Raw genomic sequence first — 19725 nt, forward strand, 5'->3', positions numbered from 1 at the left:
AGCCACATAAAATTTTACCTCTGCCAATGGTGCAATGTAAGTTATTGCACCATTGGCAGTCATTATACTTTACATTATTTATTTATTTTAATCCCATTTATATCCCGCCCTTCTCCGAAGACTCAGGGCGGCTTACAATTTAAAGCACAAATCAATGTGCGTAGCAATAGCCTTCTTTCTATGCATATGCCTGCTTATTAGGGCTTTCGCCCCCTTCCCCAAGCGGCATTATTACAAAGTCAGCTTATATAACTAATAAACTATTATATAGTTTTAGTAAAAATCCCTCCTGTGACTTCATGGACATGTCCTTATTGTTTTCTTGGCAGCAACACAGATGTGGTTGCCATTCCGTTCAAGATCTATCATAGAGTTCCAATGCTTCTTAATGATCTCTTACTAATCAGATCCAACTTTATTTTGATTTTTTGAGAGTAACCAAGATCTGCTAGGTGTTGTAGTTATCTGAGCATGTTAGACACTGCATGGAAATTGGCTACTGCTATAGACTGAAGATTTTACATATGAATTGGATGAGTTTGGTTAAATCATCTGGAGGCTTTTTCAAGGTGTGATAATTACAGTGAGGCCAGTTCTATTATCCTGTATCATATGATATGGAGAATAATATATATTGGAATTTTATCTTTACTTTTGGTGCTTATTTTCTGTTTCTGATACTGTTCCGGTTCTACATGATTACAATAGAGTAGAATTAGCTTATCTGGTCATGTTTCCTGTTTGATCTCCCTCGCAAAGCTGACAAAAGTTCTGTTTGTGGAAGAACTGCCAAATTTAAATACCACTTATTCTAGTACAAATGGCTGTAGGTCCTTTCTAGATATTAACTGCAACTGTAAAATTAAGCAGTTTTCCTCAGGTCTTCAGTATTGGCGGGAAAGATTACTACGTTTTCCTTTTGTTTGTTTTATGCTCTATATTGCTTAGAATCCCTTCAGATTGAGGTGGATTATAATAAGCATTGTAAAATAAATAAATAAATACGTACTGTTCTCTTGCAGGTTTCTGTGATGGAATTTCAACAAATGACCTCATGTTACCTAATCATACAGTTGTAAGAACTGCAGCTGCTTCAGTTATCTTCACAGATAGCTGGTTGGTGCCAAATACGTTGAAGTATATTGGAGAACCAAGAACTCATGAAGCTAACTGTTCAGCCATGAATTGTTCATTTTGCTTAAATATGTTGTTGAGCCAAACATTCAGCAGCTGCCATCTTTATGTATGTTATCTTTGATTTCTACTTCAATTATTTTGATTATTGACAAATCTGATTTTATATTAATACTGAGCAGTCAACCTATGGATTGCATTATGTTTATAAGAAGTTGCCCAACCTTGCAGTAGGACCAATGATATATTTATTCAAGGAAAAATATTTTGGTGATTTTGACACAGCTCGAACGCAATGGAATATTTCTATTTGAAGTGGGATCCATAATTCACAATAATCTAGGAATAAGTGTGTGTGTGTGTGTGTCTGTGTGTGTCTGTGTGTTCTTTCCATCAGATTACTAATGATGCTGGTTTTCAACTCTCAGTTACTAAATCAAATATATATTTTTATGTTACTAATCCAAATATATGTTTTATGTGTGTTAAGGTTTCTCCAGCTTCTTTCTGTGGTTTATGGATCCAAGACAATGGATATATTCAGGATCCATGTTTAGCACTCTCTGCTTATGTCGCCATGTGTAATAAATTTAATATCTGCATAGAATGGAGGAATTCTAGTTACTGTTGTAAGTATTAGTATTGAGACTATATACATTACTGGAAGTTGATAAGACAATGTAGTCTATGAAATTTGAATAATATACTAGAGCTTAAGTTCAAGTCCAAAGTCAGTCTTTTTTTTTTTTTGAAATGTTGTTAATCTTTGGCTACTCTTTGTATTGCAAGTGCAAGTAAATATTGGAATAACTGGATTTTTTTCAGCACAATAAAACTATATGAACAGAAGTACTATAAAAAACATACATTAGCCATGAATTATGGGGAAAAGGCTTTGAGCAGGGAAATTAATGGGATGAATGGTGAGCACATGAAGGATTAAGCATTCCCAATTCTTCAGCTCTAAAACTTTTTACTTTCAAATGAAGAAGGGGATAATATCACTGCTTATTAATGCCAGTGCATGTGTTATATAACCTGGTGATTCCCATATCAATTGAAGCTCTATGTTAACACTGTATTTCTTGTCTTGCTAGCCTTTCCTTGTCCAGAAGGTTTCTCTTATAAGGCTTGTATCCATCCATGCAACACCCCAAGCACTTGTCAGAGTACAGAGTCAACAGTAGAAGATCCAGACTCTTGCTTGGTGCTCACTGAGGGCTGCACCTGTGCAGAAGGAACCATCCTTCATAGAATTCATTCTGCTCTCTGCATCCCGGAAGAGAAGTGTGGTAGGTGCTAGCCTTTTTCTTCTGCAGTCTATGAGAAATATGTAATCCATCTTTCCAGATAGCTGTGATGAAATTCAGATAACATAATAGTCAACAGATCTCAAGTCATCTATATAAGTAACTGTCAGGTGCAAGTAATCAGGAACAGGAGCTGAGTTGAGTTCAAAGTACTTCGGGTTTATTACATGCTACCTATACAGACAAATCTGCTCTACTAACAGTTAAGGCAAATTGGTACTACCTAAGACTCAGTGGGATTCAAGGGGAGCTGGATTTAGGTCTCTTGTGAGAGCAGATTTAGGTCTCTTATGAGAAGACTGATTCCAAACTGATAACGCATTTGATCCTGCCCTCCAGCTTAATGTGGTAATCTCCTACAGTAACTGTTGAATGGAATGGAAGGAACTTTTAGTTTGTGAACTGTGCTTATAAAGAGATAAGCTATTTCTTATTTATTTACTTGTCTTTGGATGGTGTCTTAGTCTACAGAGGTTCTTCTTTTGTAATGTCTATTTGCATGTTAGGAATATTCTGCATATTCAGAAAATACTTCCAACTTTATCTCTTGTGGAATATAAATAGACACTAGAGACAAAACGCAAAAGTGCTTTCCCAAAAGACAACTGGACTTTCTTGGTTTTTTTCCTTGAAAATGTTTCACTTTTCATCCAAGAAACGTCTTCGGTTCAAGGAAAACACTAAGAAAGTCCAATTGCCTTTTGGAAAAGCACCTTTGGGACAACCATGATCTGCATGATTGAGAATCTCCATAGACTCTAGAGACAAACCAATAGTTATAACAGGTGGCATAACAATGACTGTAAATAGATCAATAAGCAGAGAGATGAAGCTAGAGATTACACTGTAAGCATCCTAATGATTCAGTTTCTTATGAATTAGACTTACCTTATAACTGTTTGCATTATCTGCCTACTTCTGTAGTGCTACAGCTGAAGGCCATATATATTTGTTGACATTGTTTACTCTAGTCTAGAACTTTGTTGGTTGTCATTGTTTTTACTACTTACAGTAGATTTGTATATTGCCTTATTCCCAACAACTTGGGTTTTGCACTCATGAAAGCATTAGACACATAATAATGCCAGAGCCAAAAATATTTTTAGAGAAATGTTAACGCATGTAGTTTTTCTAAACAATTCAGCCTGTACAGATCATTCTGGAGTGCCTCATGCAGTAGGTGAAATTTGGAAAACTTCCAGTAGTGATTGCTGCATGCACAAATGTGTGGACAGTGATACCATTGCTGCTGTGGAATACATCTGCTCTGTTAATTATGATGTCAGATGCCAACGCTTTGGGGAAGTGGCTTTAATTGTCCCTGATGATCAATCCTGTTGTCATCAGAAAGTCTGCAGTAAGTATTCTTGCATATTCCAGTATCTGAATGGCTTTCTTTCATTAAAAAACAACAAGAGCAGATGTTTTGTTTTTAAAGTGCATTTTTTTAAAAAAATCACACTAGTGGAAAGTGATTTGATTAGTATATAATTGTATATGATTTGAAAATTGTTTTTCATTCGTTTATAAGGCTGTGACCATCGAGAGCAAGGAAGAAAGTTGATAAAGGATGCATGAGACAATCTGGAATTGTTTGCAGCCTGTCAAAATAGCTATTTAATTGCCATTAAAGTTGCTAAGGTTACCAGGAAAATATACCGCTCGAGGAAATCATGTTTCAGAAGGTTACCTAAAGAACCTAAAGAGTTGCAATTATAAGATTCTCTCAATTTGGTCAAAGAAATTTTACCAGTGAAACCAGTGTTGGCAGAATTGAACAACAATCTGGAGAAGTTTCTACTTTCTACTTTTCAGTTATTGTGAGCCAAACTGAAAGAAAGAAGAGCACTATATAAGCTGCTTTAACATCTCTGAAGAAAGATAGGATAGGAATCTAACCAAACATACAACAAAACATTAGAAAAGTGATATCCCATCTTTGCATTATTTTCCTATCCTGAATTAAAGGAATCTTTTTTATGCAGCTTGTTTTCTGAGAGACCTATATATATACAGTACACACACACACACACACACACACACACACACACACACATATATGAGGGGGAGAAAGTCTAATGCAATTGCCTATTGGATTCTGCTTCTGTTTGCTTGGCTCCAGGATCTTTTACAGGGCATGGGAGTACTGACATTTTTTAAATTTATAATTGGCAATATTTCTGTGGCAATGTTTAGTGCTGGTGCCAAAACGTGGCACATTTTTAAACCTATACTCAGCAGTATTTTTTTCCATTCTTTTTGGGTCTGTTTGGCTATCCATAAAGCTTGCAATCAAAGCCTTTGTGACACCCTGGTTCCTGAATGCAAAGTCTTAGAGAAACTGGTAACCTATTATCAAGAAAACTCCTGCTGTCCAAATTATACATGTGGTAAGTATTGAATTAAAAAAAAATCATTTTCAAAGCAGTCTTTACTGTCTTGCGTAAAGACAGAGAGAGAGAGAGAGATGGCAGATGTGAAAGGAAGTAATCCCCAAAGAATAGATTAAGGAGAAATGAACACCTGGAAGAGAGACTACTGATATAAGGAAAAAGTGATTGGAAACAACCACATGGTTGTGAGAGTAATTTGCAAGAATAACAGAGTTGGAAGGGACCTTGGAGGTCTTGTAGTCCAGCTTAGGCAGGAAACCCTATACCAGAAGTCCCCAAACTTTTGGGCACCAGGGACTGGTTACATCGAGAGAGGTTTTTCTGCGGACTGGAGGGTGCAAAGTTTTGTGTGCTGCCTGCATCCAGTGGATGGGGCTTTGCTTGTTTGTGCGGACCACTTGCTGGCATGCCACACTCTGGTACCGGTCCACGACCCGGAGGTTGGGGATCCCTGTCCTATACCATTTCAGATTAGAGAATTGGGACTACTAGTGAGAAATGAATCAGAACCAAGAAGAAGACCCAGGCAGCTGAGAATAAGGCTTTCTTAGGTAGATAAGTCTCAGTGAAGAGAATGAATGGTTTAGGGCCCAACTGAGATCAGAGCTCAGTGTTTTAGGGTTGAAGATGAATGAACTCACCAAACTGGAATTCAGAAATGATTGAGTCTCAATGGGAATGAAGAGGAAATGCTCTTAAAACTTTCATTAAAAATTGAAAACTCTGTTAGTTGAGGATTTTTCAGGATTAGCTATCTGGAAAAGCAAGCTGAGAGCAATGTCTTTTCGCAGAATTTCTAAAGAAGAAATTCTAGGCCAGAATTTGCATTGAGATTTCTTTTAAGGCATGCTAGTCTGCTTAAAGGGACGCGGTAGCTCAGTGTGTTAGGACACTGAGCTTGTCAATCAGAAGGTTTGGCATATCGAAACCCGAGTGCCGCATAACAGAGTGAGCGCCTGTTATTCGTCCCAGCTTCTGCCAACCTAGCAGTTCGAAAGCACCTAAAAACGCAAGTAGAAAAATAGGGACCACTACAGTGGGAAGGTAACAGCGTTCCGTGCGCCTTTGGCATCTAGTCATGCCGGCCACATGACCACGGAGACGTCCTTGGACAAGCACTGGCTCTTCGGCTTTGAAACGGAGATGAGCACCGGCCCCTAGAGTCTGAAACGACTAGCACGCATGTCTGCTTAATGAATCCTGTCATTTGGAAATTGGCTTCTGGTAATTTTTAATTGTCTTTTGTCTAGTTAAAAGCTATCATATGTTATCTGAACTCAAATATGGACCATCAGATCTGTGATCTGGTTTTCCCATCGCTTTCAGTGGGAGACTAAAGTTTGAGATACTGTATTGTTTGTATTTTTGTCAGAATTCAATGCTTTATTCCTTCACCATCATTATTATTCCTCCTCATCTCCAGTTTATGGAACCGCCCCTCTCTCAACAGCCAAACCAATCTTAAGAGGGAGGACCCTGGATAAGGCAGTTTCTTTCTCCAGGAAGTGCTATGTAGCAACAGTAGGAAGATAAACCAAGATGCAAGGGTGGCAGTCCTGGTCAGGGGCTCTAACAACAATTCTTATTGTTAAGAAAAATAAAATGGCAACCCTGCGTATACAATTAGTTCTCAACCTAGGACCACAATTAAGCCCAAAATTTCTCACTAAGTGAGAAATTTGTTAAGTGAGTTTTGCCCCATTTTACAACTTTTCTTGCCACGTTTGTTCAATGAATCACTGCAGTTCTTAAATTAGTAACACGGTTGTTAAGTGTATCTGGTTTCCCCACTGACTTTACCTGTCAGAAGGTTGCAAAAGGGGATTGCATGGCTTTGGGACACTGCAACCGTCATAAATATGAGTCAGTTGTCAAGCATCTGAATGTAAATCATATGACCATGGGGATGCTGCAACGGTCATGAGTGTGAAAAATGGTCCTAAGTCACTTTTTTTCAGTGCTGTTGTAACTTTGAATGGTCACTAAATGAACTGTTGTAAGTTGAAGACTACCTGTACTAGCTATTATTCCAGAAATTAATAATAGCATAGTAATACAAATGAACACTCCAAGTTTTATTCTGCTTCATTTGGCTTGTTTATGCTCTGCTTATTTCAGAATGCGATCCAGAAAAATGTAAATCTATGGAACAAATTCCCCATTGTCGATCAGATCAAACTTTGGTTGCTGCCCATGTGGAAGGCACCTGCTGCTTCTCTTATATTTGTTGTATGTAGATTTAATTCTTACTTATACTTCAAGGCCTCAAAGATATAAGAATAGTATCTTAGATCAATAATACTTGTTTCATGCTTCACATCATACATTCCTGTATCCATATTGCTTCAAAGAAACATTTGGTGACTCAGGGCCATTTTAAATTTCAGGTGGAGGTAATTTGAAATCTAGTTAGTAATGAGAGTGAAGGAGAAGGTTTTTCAAAAGGAGAAGGAGGAGAAGAAGAGAAAGAAAATAGAGCGTTATCTAGGACTTTAAGAATTGCAAAAATGGGAGTTATGTCTGAATCATGTATACATATTGTATTACTTCAGTGATCAATCCTGAAGTAATGTTTACCTGCTGAAATTTGTCACTTGTGAACAGTTGCCTTAAAATGATATTGTGAAAAGGTAGGGTGTATAATGCCAACATACTGTAATGCTGCATTGAAAGTTTAACTGAATAAGAGCTTGTACCTCCCTCCTCCTTGTTGTAAAATTTGTATCGACCAGCTTGTACAAAAGATAGAAAGGTAAGGTAAGGTGAGATTAGATGAGATGAGATGAGATAACCTTTATTGTCATTTTTTACTGTGAGCACACTGGCACACATTAAAAATGAAATTCTGTTTTTATTTGTTGTAGACTATGGTTAAAAGGGAATCAAATGTAGTTCACAAAACTGTATGCATTTATAGAAAACAGAGCAATAAAAAATAGCCGACCTTATTTTCAGATAAATTGTATATTTCTCTTTTAGCCTGTAGCATTTGTTCTGATCAAATTCCCATGTGTCAAGAAGGAGAAAGGCTCACTGTGGATGGCAATACCACTGACAGATGTTGCCCTGATTATCAGTGTGGTGAGTTTGTTCTCAGAGGTTATCTTAATTATTTTGCAGTGATTGTTCTGGCTATAAATGTACAGAATTGTCATGAATTAAACTTTTTTATTAATCCGCATTTATTTTCAAAGTAGTTATGAAAGAAAGATAGAAGGTTAATATATAAATGTGTACTATTTATCAGATTTTATCCATATACATTAAGATGTACATCAGTAAATAGTTGAGACTGAGACATTAATCACACAATTTAAACATTTTTATTTATATTTGATTAGTAAGTATCATCTTGAGTATTTTTCATTCAAATGAAATTCTCCCATTTCAAGAATATGAGTATAAAACCACATGTCTTCTATTTTTAACTTGCAGTCTGTGAAACCTTTCGTTGTCCTGAATTCAAATGTATGTTGGGAATGTCCTTGATAGAAGTTTGGAGTCCAGAAAAATGTTGTCCATATCATAGATGTGGTAATTATGTTTTTTTTCTTCATTTAACTTCAAGCAATTAACGGCAATTTTTTTTGAAAATACAAAGTCAGTGGTATTGGATTAAAATTATAACTATGTTTCAGAACAATCTAGAAATGTGGTAGGTTGATACTGAATAGCTTTTAGAGTTGTTTTATTGCCTAGAAAGTTTTTCTTAGTTTCCAAAATTATACAACGTACAATTAAATTTGTTGTAAAATAGCAATAGCCATATATATTACAGCACTCTCTGGACAGTTTATAACATTAGCATATTGTCCCCAACAATCTGGGTCCTCATTTTACCAATCTCAGAGGGATGGAAGGCTGAGTCAACCTTGAGCCCGTCAGGATCGAATTCCTGGCTGTGGGCAGAGTTAGCCTTCAATACTTCATTCTAACCACTGCACCACCATGGCTCATAAATTATCGTTATTGGGCTTTGATCTACAACCAATGTTACCAATGTGCAAAATCATCCTTTGCTCCTTTCCAATGAATGAAGTTGTAGTCAGGATAAACATAGACAAGGTGGACATGAAAATTCTGTTGAATGATTAGAAAATTATTTACATACACTGAATAAATATTGAATTATGAAATGTATTTATTCAGTTTATATAGTTGCTCATCTTGGGCACAAAACCAAATTTACAAGATCTCATAAAAGACTAACAGGGGCCAGATGAATCTAATCTCAGGATCGGGGAGGACAATATACCAAACGGAGGGTGCTACGTGTAAGCACAAATGACCTTGTGAGACAAGATTAAATGCCGCAGACTATGCAGTGGTCGAATGAGAGAAAGTTGAGCCCACAGAAAGAATGGAGGTATGGCAAACGTCTCAGAAGGAACCCTCTTAAGTTTCTTGGACTGTAAAGGTGAAGCAGAAGAAGTGCAAGACTTGCAAGATTGATGTTTACCTTGTGAGGTAGTGGAGACAAGAAGTGGTTGCTCTATCCTTATTGTAGGGTCATGTTAACAAAACTTACAAACATCAACCCATTGAGTGAAGTGGTCTCTCTTCCTTGAAAGTTTATACTATAATGAATCTTCAAAATATTTACACTATCACAATTTTTAGTGCAATGTTGGTTGTATTGTTTGAACAATATAATTTTAAAAACTGCATTTGATGAATGTTTTGCTGTATTCACATCTTATGGATAGGTTTAGGAGGACTGATTTTCCCTTCTTCAATTTATTATTTTAGAGTGTGCATGTAATACAATTCCAAAGCCTCAGTGTAAACTGGTAAGAATCTTACTGAAATTTGCCTAAAGTATCTGCAATCTATTGTTGTTTATATGTATGTTATGTATATGTACATTTTTGAGAGCAGGCAACAGAATTTCATTTTTAATGTGTGCCAGTGTGCCCACAGTAAAAAATGACAATAAAGCTTGTCCATCCATCCATCCATCCATCCATCCATCCATCCATCCATCCATCCATCCATCTATCTATCTATCTATCTATCTATCTATCTATCTATCTATCTATCTATCTATCATCGTTGTTTTTTAGAATTTAGAGTATACTAAGATCTTTTGAATTCACCAATATTTATATATAAAAATAACCAGAATACTCAACAAGAATTGGTGGTTTATTTATGTTTCATCAATTGTTGTAATTATAGTACCTGTTTAATAAAATAAGTACATATTGCAAATTAATGCTCATAGTAGCACCCATTCCTGTACATGAGGGTTATATGAGTTAATTAAAATACTCTTGGTAGAACTCAACAAACTGAAAAGAGAGGTTGCTTATTAATCTGACATGCATTTTTCCTCTGAGAAAAGTTAACAACATGTATATTTGGGACTCTTTGAGACTCTTTGGACATGCTGACTCAGTAGGTTCAATAGGAGTAAGTCCTATGGGTCTCATCAGCATTGACTTTTGTTAAATACAGTAAGTGCAGAATTAATTAGTGAATGTGTAATTCAAGTAACATGTCCTAGAATTTCAAAATTAATAATATTGATATGGGATAATATTGATATTTTTCTGATGTGAACAGGGAGAGAAAATGGTCTTAGATGAAAAATTCCAGAACAGCACAGAAAATGTTTGTCACTGCACTAAATATAAATGTTGTAAGTAAACGCATTTTTCTTTTGAAAGCTGTAATTTATGCTAATATGAATAATTTCTATTTATGAACCAGGCATTTTAAGGCAGTATAATATATAATTCACATTAAAAAAAATCATGTTAAAATAAAGGAATTTTTATAAGTAGATGCTACTTCCCTGCAACTTGAAAAGACTTGAAAATAGCTGGCTCCATTGTGGCTCGCTCCATTGTTTTAAGACTGCAGTAGGATTCTATTGATAGAAGTCAGAAGAAAGTTATGAGTAAATATTAGTATATTCATTTTCTTTCATCAGTGATGTTCATAAATATTTAAGCATGTTTCTTCTCTCACTTTCTTTGCTTGAAATAGCAATAATATTTCAAGTACGTGTACAATTTTACATAATGTCTTTTGTATTTATTGATATTTTTCTAGCAAAGGACAAAGTATGTCTGAACAATGAAAGAGGTGTTCTGCTTCCAGGGCAATCCATTGTTGAACACTCATCTGGTGGCATTTGTCACACTTCATACTGCACAAATATACTTGACCCTGTTACCAAGTTCTATCGGATGAATACCTCCATTATTGATTGTGCAGCAAGGTGCAAATCTGTAAGAAGTTCAAAATTAAACTATTAAGTTTTCACTGAGAAGTTAAAAAGAGTTAAAAACTCTGTTGTGATGGGAGAAGGGAAGCAAAGCAGTAGTTGCCCTTTCAATTCAAACTGCTTGTACAGAAAAACCCACAATGAATTTTGGTTTTAAGCAGCAGTAAACCTAGATAATCTAAGCCCAAGTTAATGTAACCATTGAAGTACGTGGTAGTTTAAAATAATGGGTTTTTTAAAAAAATAAACAATTCCGGTGAAGTTTCAAGTGAAGCAGAGTGTCTCTGCGGTGCCCATACATTTGCAGGGAAAGCCTTTCAAGGAGGACTGGGGCTTTAATGCTTTGAGGACCGCTCGTTTGCTCATACCAAAACATTTTGTAAAGCTCCCCTTTGCAAAGTTTTGGATAGTTTCAGTTTCTTACATACTTTCCATAAACATAGTGAATACAATACAGAACAAATTATAGTATCGTTGTGGGTTTATTCTTGTAATTTTGCCATTTGCTTTATTGTAAACTATATTCAATATTTTATCCTTATCCTTTTCAGCATCAAGTATATGAACGTCCAAAGGATCTAACAACTTGCTGTGGAAAATGCAAGAATGTGTCTTGTGTTCACACATTCACCAATGGAACAATTTCATACTTTAAGGTACATTTTTTTAAAGAAAGTGTGAGAAATCCTTGGTGCTCTCTGAGTTTGGTTGTTTTCTTGCAGACGTTTCATTACCCAAATGAGAAACATCATTAGTGCAAGTAGGGAGTTGGATTTGATCCCATTTTATATTCTAGTGTCTTACCCTGTCATTGTTTTTGGAGTAGTATTGGTAGTTCTTTGATTGGGTGGTTGACTGGTAGCTTCTTTGGCAGTTCCTTAACTGGGGTATTGTTTGCTTCTTGATTGTTAATATTAATCTTGGTGTTACTCTCTGGGTGTTGATTGTTGGTGAGGAGGTGTTTTGGTCTTTTTGTTCCTTTTTGGGCTTGTTGATTATCTCTTTTGAATGGTTTGTAGTTGTTTATATCTATGTGTCTGTTGATGGCCAATTTGTCAGAGTGCCAGGCTTCCAAGAATTCTCTAGCATTTTTGGACTTGGCTTGGTCTAAGATGGTCAGAGTTTCCCAGATGAAACTATGGTTAAGTCTGTGCTGTGAAATTAAGGAATTTTCATCATGTCTTCTGACTGCTAGTTGGTGTTTATCGGTGTAGTATGTCAGTCTTCTGCCTGTTTATCCTATGTAGTGGCTATTGCAGTCTTATATTGTATTTATTTATTTTATTTTATTTTATTGGATTTATATACCGCCCTGTCCCGAAGGACTCAGGGCGGTTTACAGGGTACTTAAAACAGTATGTCGTAGGTGACTCTGTAAAGGGTGCTTATTGATTAACTAAGTCAAATCCTGAATTTCATTTGCAATTCCAAATACTACTCTTATTTTGGCTGGGAATTCTCTTTTCACTAATCACAGTGATCTGAAATCAGATGGTTTTCTGGAAATACAAAGTTGTGCATACTTAACTGTATGATATATTTAGTAGCATGATGGATTTAATGTCACGAATCCTGAGTATGTTTAATACATGACCATAGCCATTCTACAACCCATTACAAAATACCCAACTATGCATAACTCCCAAATACTTCAAATCCTAGTGAATATTACTTCGATCAACTTATAGCTCACAGAACACAAGGAAATGATGATCTTGGTGGTGAGCTAACACAATTCTTGATCATTCTTCATGGTGGCATTTCTTCATAGTGAAAGTTATATATACAGCATGGTGAACACTGAGTTTAATTTGCTATCCAAGAATAATGATTATTCTATGGCACTGTTCTTTATTGGTAAGTAAGCTTTGGTACTGATTTACTCTTCACATGGACCTACATTGTTGGGAACATTATATTGACCCCATTCAACCGTGGAAGGATTTGATAAGGTTTAATATAATTACTGCATACAGCTACACAACATTTTTCTCAAAGAGAACCCAAACATACATAGCATTGTAGATTAAGAAAAAGGATAATAGCAGAACAGAGCTTTTGGTATTTGCTCCAGTTTTTCTAACTTTCTGCATAATACCATGGTGCTTTTGTATTTCTGATAATGTTTTTTAAATATTTTGTAGCCAGGGTCAAGTTGGACCTTAAACTGTCTCAAATATGATTGCATAAATACACCAGTTGGATCAGTTCTAATTACATCACCCATCAGCTGTCCACCTTTTAATGAAACAGAATGTGTGAAGGTTAGTGCTTCAACATATATTTTTTAATATGATTTTATGGGGACCATAAAATTATTGCATGCAGATACATCACCAAATATTTATAGCTAGACACCAGAATATAGGTTAGTTTTCCCATGGAAAGCATTATTTCTCCTGACACTTACATCTACAGCTATATAGTACTTCTATCTGTATTAGTTTAGGTTTCATAATAGCAGCTAATTATGTTTTTCATATACAATTAGGATTATAACAAAGAATTTTACAATGCATCTGATTTTTATTTTTGTATATATTTAGATTGGAGGATACATTGTCCCATTCCTTGAAGGATGCTGCAAGACATGTAAGTTGCTACTGAAGCGTCAGTATTTGGGGGCATGAAAGGGAAAAAAAGTAAACATTGATTATCAGCAGTACCAATGTAAATAATAAAAGGTATCTATTAAATGCTTGTAAAATAAGCAATACTCTGACTCTAGCCTTCATTTACAAAGTTTTAAAGGGATTTTATTCAGTGGAATTTCACAGTTTGTTTATTGTCAATACAAAATTCAAAAATATTATTGGTTACGTGTTCATAAACAGATTCCAGTCTTTGAAGGTAACTTTTCTGGTTATCTGAAGCTAGGATGAAACAAAGTGTATCTGTAATAAAAGTAGTATCTTCACTAGTGATGATAGTTCGTTCATAATGCTTTTTTTAAAAATTGTCATTTTTAGTGCATATATTTATTCAGCATAATCACTCATAAACAATCCAGTTGAGAGGCTACTGTTGATAGCATAAGTAAAAATAAAATGCTGAATATTGATTTGGGGCATCTATTCATCATGTATAATATGTTCAATTTGTAATGTCCTTAGGTTCTGGAGTATCATTTTTGCTCCCATTCCCAGTTAGCCCAATTACACCTACACCTAGCCTTAAGTGTAATACAGGTACATTTTCTTGGAAATCAGTAGGAATGAACCAAACAGAGCCATTGTTGATTTCCAACAATGTACTCCCTCCTAGAAGCATAATGCCCCTCCTGTCACAAAAGAGCTGCATTGTAGTACTAACTGCTCATTCTAAAGATTTGCTCACATCTTTTCATTTTGCACTGTATGGGCAGTGCATTGTTGTTAGCCAACAATGTACTGTTGGCAGTAAGCATTTGCATAGCGTTTAATTTGCTGCACGATTTATTTATTTGCTTAACTGAGTAATTTCAACACTGCTGTAGAACATAGAAAAATATTTTTTGCTCATTAAAGCTTGCTATTCAAATAACACTTCTGCAGAGAGCATGGCATGTTTCTCTATCCAATGTTATATCCTCAATAAATATCTGAATATTCTCATTTATTTTATTATAATATAGAAATATTAAATATAACAATCTGGCATTAGGACAAAAATGAAGAACGTGCAAATCTATAGTTAGACATACTAAATATGATATGAAACTGCAGGATTCAGCCATCCAGGAAAGCCAAATATGGAGACATTAACAAACTAATTATAATTATGGCTTTAATAAAGGAGAATATTTGTAGCTCAGAGTAGACATGAGGGGTCCTTGGTGCTCTCTGAGTTGCTTCTTTTGTTGCAGAAGTTTCATTACCCAAACTAGGTAACATTATCAGTGCTAGTAATGGGAGTTTCCCGATACTCTCATGTAACACCTCTTCTCCGCGAGCTGCATTGGTTTCCAGTTGCCCTCTGGGTTAGATTCAAGGTGCTGGTGATGACCTATAATCCGGATTATTTTAGGGAGCACCTGCTGCCAGCATCAGCTTCCCATCGTCCTGTGCACTCCCACAGGGAGGGCCTCCTTAGGGTTCCGCCGGTTAGGGATTGCCGGCGGGTGATTCCCAAGGGGAGGGCATTCTCTGTGGGTGCGCCCGCCCTTTGGAACGAACTGCCGATGGAACTTCGGACTGCCCCCGACCTTTGCTCGTTTCGCTGGGACCTAAAAACCTGGTTGTTTGAACTGTCTGGCCTGGACTGAGGGGTTTTAAATTAAATTAATTTTAAATTTAAATTTTAACTTTGTCTTAATCCTGTGGGTTAGTATTAATTTAATTCTATTTTATCTTTTTTTTTGTATTGTTTTAACTTGCCCTGTGAACCGCCCTGAGTCCTTCGGGAATAGGGCGGTATATAAAATCAATCAATCAATCAATCAATAGTAATGCTTTAAACTAGCACTGATAATGTTACCTAGTTTGGGTAATGAAACATCTGCAAAAAAACAAGCTCAGACAGCACCAAGGACCCCTCAATTATGGCTTTGTTATCATTTAGGCAGATGAAACTACAGTTCTATGCTACATATTGCACTGAATTTAATTAATCAAATTATGTTAGTTACACATGTTGGGGATAGGAAACGCCTTTCCTGCTATGCCAATCTTACAGCTTGTTCTGATTGCAAACTGCTTACTGTATTTAAAACAGACAGCCAATTCAAGAGAAATGAGATAAACAGCATTTAGAAAATTGTAGAGCTGAATTGTCCCAATCCTACAGTTGCATCTCATTTGTTTAATTTTCTGTGACCAGTTAGGCAATAATGCTCTTTTTTCCATCACATTGTTGAATTGTGGAACTGAATTGAGACTTGACTCACAAGGTCATATGTAATACAATACTGTATCAAATCATTTAAACACAATTCTCAAATTCCTTACCTATGTTACATTAAACATTATTACATTACATTATTACATTAAATTCCTTACATTTGCTAAATATGTTGTAAATTTCAGCGGAATAGCATATATGCATAACTATGTATGTTAAACATTATAAATATTGAATAGACGCATTATATTGATTTACATATTTATCATGCCCATTTTGTTGTACAGTATTACTTTAGCTAGATTAAACTACTGTCAGAACGATATTTCAGATTCTGGAGTAAGGTATTAATATTACACAGTTTGAGGACTTTGGGTTAAATCCATTAACTTATGTTTGTCAATCTGAATTCTTAGTTAGAAAAGTTGACATCCCAGGATTTTAAAATAAATGCATATGTTTATGTTTCTGCCACTTTAGAAAGTGGACATTTGGCAGCAGTGTAAGTATCACTCCCCTTGGTGGCAGTTGTACCAGAACAAAGCATACTCTTTATAGTATCTAGACACTGCATCTCTAGTGTTTTGGGCAAACCTTTTTTTAAACCCTTATTAAAAAATACCTCATTTAAAAATTATAAACACAATAGCATCAGCAGTTACTTCATTTCTTTTCATAATTATTTCATAATTTTTACTTAGCATATTTTATCCCCTTTTGGGGCACAGCTATGCATAGGGATGTTCATGTTTTCCAAACGATTCATAATTGTAGGTAAAGAAGATGGAAAATTCTGCAAAAAAGTGACGGTTAGAATGACAATACGCAAAAATGATTGTCGAAGTAATACACCGGTAAGCATTGAAACTTTACTGTTTGCATCAGCTCTGTTAAGGTTTGGAAGTCATGCACATATTAACCCATTTTATTTACTGGAGTTTTTTGTGTATTTATTCCCAGGTAAATATTGTTTCCTGCGATGGAAAATGCCCTTCTGCAAGCATATATAATTATAACATTAATACATATGCAAGATTCTGCAAATGTTGCAGAGAACTGGGATTACAGAGGCGAACTGTACAACTATATTGCAGTGGTAACTCAACCTGGGTCAGCTATACAATTCAGGAACCCACAGACTGTTCTTGCCAATGGTCATGAAGCTATGCTAAAAGAGGTCTATTTCTTAAGCAGCTTTGGAGGCAATTAATTTTATTCCCAGAATAAATTCAGAATGTTAACAGTTCATCACTTGACAATGCAGCTATCTATAGTTAGAACAAGAATTACTTTTAAAGATGATGTTTAACATTAATGTCATATATATTTTTAGTATGCATCCCCATAAGAAAATGATGCTTCACTGGAATGTTCAGTATTTTTCAATGTTAGCTCATTCTATATAATTGGCTACTTATATAACTGTATAAATGGTTTACTTATATGAACAGTAGAGTGTGTGAAAAGATAATGGACAATGCCTTGACAAATATAGCTGTGGGTCAAATTATCCTATTGATGGAAATTATTGCCATTCTTTACCATAAGTTTATCATTAATGTTGCATTGTTCATATGAAGAGACTGTATTAAATATGAAAATAGATTGAGGATTATAATCCTTTAGAGCCACTTAAAAGAATGGTATGATTCAACTATAGTGGTAAGTAGATATAATCGTCTTGGATGATAGGATGTGGTGATTCAATCAGAAGCATACACATTTAGATACGCACAGTAAGGTGTGTCACATCTCTGACAGGTAGAAATGGGACTTTTTATTCCAAAGTACTTTTCATTGAGACAAAATCAACAACCCCCCCCCTCTTTGTTAGTTCATAATCAATTACTAACAAGAACATTCCAACCTAAAAGAAGAGAAATCTGGGCTCTTTTGAATTTCATAAACTTAAGTTCTTGTCTTGTGCCAACTTTCAGAAGAGAAGAAGTTGCATGTTAAAGAATGCAAACCATGTAATTATATGCATGTTTATCAGGGAAATGTTTTCAGCATGGATAAGTGTATATATAAGCTTGATCTCTGGTGGGAAACATGGCTCAAAAATAGTTTACAGTGTAATGAGACATATTTTTATAGGAAATGTACATGATCTATGTCAATTATTTAGCATAACAAAGAGCATTCAATATCTCTTAAAACATTAGGACAGTTTAAAGAAATATTACAATTTATCACATTAAAAATCATTCTGTCATACAAACAATATCTGAAAAATAAATATTTAGCCATCTAAAGTATAATATTTCTGTTATTTGTGAGGTTCTTTTCTAGTCTAGTAATTACAAATAACAAAACCATGGATAATGAAACTTTGAAAAAAATGTACTTTAATCACGCACAAATGTCCATCTATCCTTTTGCATGTCTGTAAAGTAACAGAAAATATCAAAAAATATAGGTACACTACAAATGAATCTATTCCTATCTCCCTTACTTACATCAGCTTAGTTATTCCTACAGAGATTTGAGTTCCATAGTGCTCCAAATTTTCTATGGAGTTCTGAAACAAATTTCAAAGGATTTGCTCAGCCTTCCTTCTTACTATTCACAAACAGCTTTTATTATCTACTGTTCCATTACCCAGAGCTTTGCAGATCCACAGTTCCTAAAAAGTGATCAGTTTTTCTTATTCACAATAGATTCATTTTTCTCCAGCCGTATGCTGCATTTTAAACTACTTTTGAAACTCTTGAGAATACATAGTTTGCTGTGTGATAATCAACTAAAGTAATGAGAACTTAAAAAGAGCCCAGAGTAGTCAAAATGTCAATAAAAAGAGTTTCTGTTTTTCGAAAATGTACTTTTCTTTTGCAGAGATTATTTAATCAATATACTCATAAACCAGAAGTCCAATAAAAGCTTTTATCTATGCAGCCAGTTTTAATGTAATATACTATTAATATACTCTACCTCCTGGTTTTAAAACAGAGAATCCTTTTTCTGCAGTAGGGTGTATTTTATAAGTAAGAAATTCCTGAAAAACAAAAGGTTCAAAAGTTCTGTATTATTTATATGTTGAGAGCTAGTTTGGTGTAATGATTAAGGCATCAGGCTAGAAATCTTGAGTTCTTGTACCATTTTAGGCACAAAGCCAGTTGGAGAGACTTTTGCACCTGTCACTTTCTCTCAGCCCTAGGAAGAACGCAATGGCAAACCACTTCAGAAAATTCATATGCTTTTCCAGGAAGTTGCCAGAAATGAAGACTGACTTGAAGACACCAAAACCAAAACAAAAAAGTGATATTTAATATTTATGCTTCAGGTATAAGGCGTGGCTTCCTCTGTCTATTGAGAAACCCACCAAAATGTCCCTTCATTAACTTAAACATTCTAGTGATACAAATGGATTCTGACCATTCATAGTTTCTTATAATTAAATTCAAAGATTTTGGAAAGGTTGCACCATTTGCTTTTTTATGCATGCTGCATGATAATCATTAACTTAATAGGAAGATCTGTATTTTTGTTCTTGTTAGCTGCGAAGTCGTGTCCGAACCATTGCGACCCCATGGGCAACATTCCCCCAGGCCTTCCTGTCCTCTACCATCTTCTGGAGTCTATTTAAGCTCACACCTACTGCTTCAGTGACTCCATCCAGCCACCTCATTCTCTGTCGTCCCCTTCTTCTATTGCCTTCCATCTTTCCCAGCATTAGGTTCTTCTCCAGTGAGTCCTTCCTTCTCATTAGGTGGCCAAAGTATTTGAGTTTTAGCTTCAGGATATGACCTTGTAAAGAGCAGTCAGGTTTGATCTCCTCTAGGACTGACCGGTATGATCGCCTTGCAGTCCAAGGGACTCGCAGGAGTCTTCTCCAGCA

The 19725-nt window shown here is 35.5% G+C and overlaps 1 protein-coding gene across 1 annotated transcript in view; it reads left to right on the plus strand.

The window, feature by feature from the left end:
• The window catches only part of OTOG (otogelin), a gene marked incomplete at its 5' end in the record, with an annotated part of 112550 nt that extends 95291 nt beyond the window's left edge, over nucleotides 1–17259 (plus strand). The window contains 16 exons of the mRNA XM_083349691.1: nucleotides 1023–1243; nucleotides 1625–1763; nucleotides 2232–2426; nucleotides 3589–3801; nucleotides 4730–4834; nucleotides 6956–7066; nucleotides 7817–7918; nucleotides 8273–8371; nucleotides 9587–9627; nucleotides 10403–10478; nucleotides 10895–11073; nucleotides 11621–11725; nucleotides 13214–13333; nucleotides 13616–13661; nucleotides 16662–16741; nucleotides 16848–17259. Coding sequence (XP_083205817.1) covers nucleotides 1023–1243; nucleotides 1625–1763; nucleotides 2232–2426; nucleotides 3589–3801; nucleotides 4730–4834; nucleotides 6956–7066; nucleotides 7817–7918; nucleotides 8273–8371; nucleotides 9587–9627; nucleotides 10403–10478; nucleotides 10895–11073; nucleotides 11621–11725; nucleotides 13214–13333; nucleotides 13616–13661; nucleotides 16662–16741; nucleotides 16848–17048 — 2033 coding nt within the window. The 3' untranslated portion in view covers nucleotides 17049–17259. The remainder of the gene's footprint in view (nucleotides 1–1022; nucleotides 1244–1624; nucleotides 1764–2231; nucleotides 2427–3588; nucleotides 3802–4729; nucleotides 4835–6955; nucleotides 7067–7816; nucleotides 7919–8272; nucleotides 8372–9586; nucleotides 9628–10402; nucleotides 10479–10894; nucleotides 11074–11620; nucleotides 11726–13213; nucleotides 13334–13615; nucleotides 13662–16661; nucleotides 16742–16847) is intronic.
• Nucleotides 17260–19725: the final 2466 nt, after the last annotated feature.

Source organism: Vipera ursinii (genome assembly GCF_947247035.1).
Source record: "Vipera ursinii genome assembly, chromosome: 1".
Classification (NCBI taxonomy): Eukaryota; Metazoa; Chordata; class Lepidosauria; order Squamata; family Viperidae; genus Vipera; species Vipera ursinii.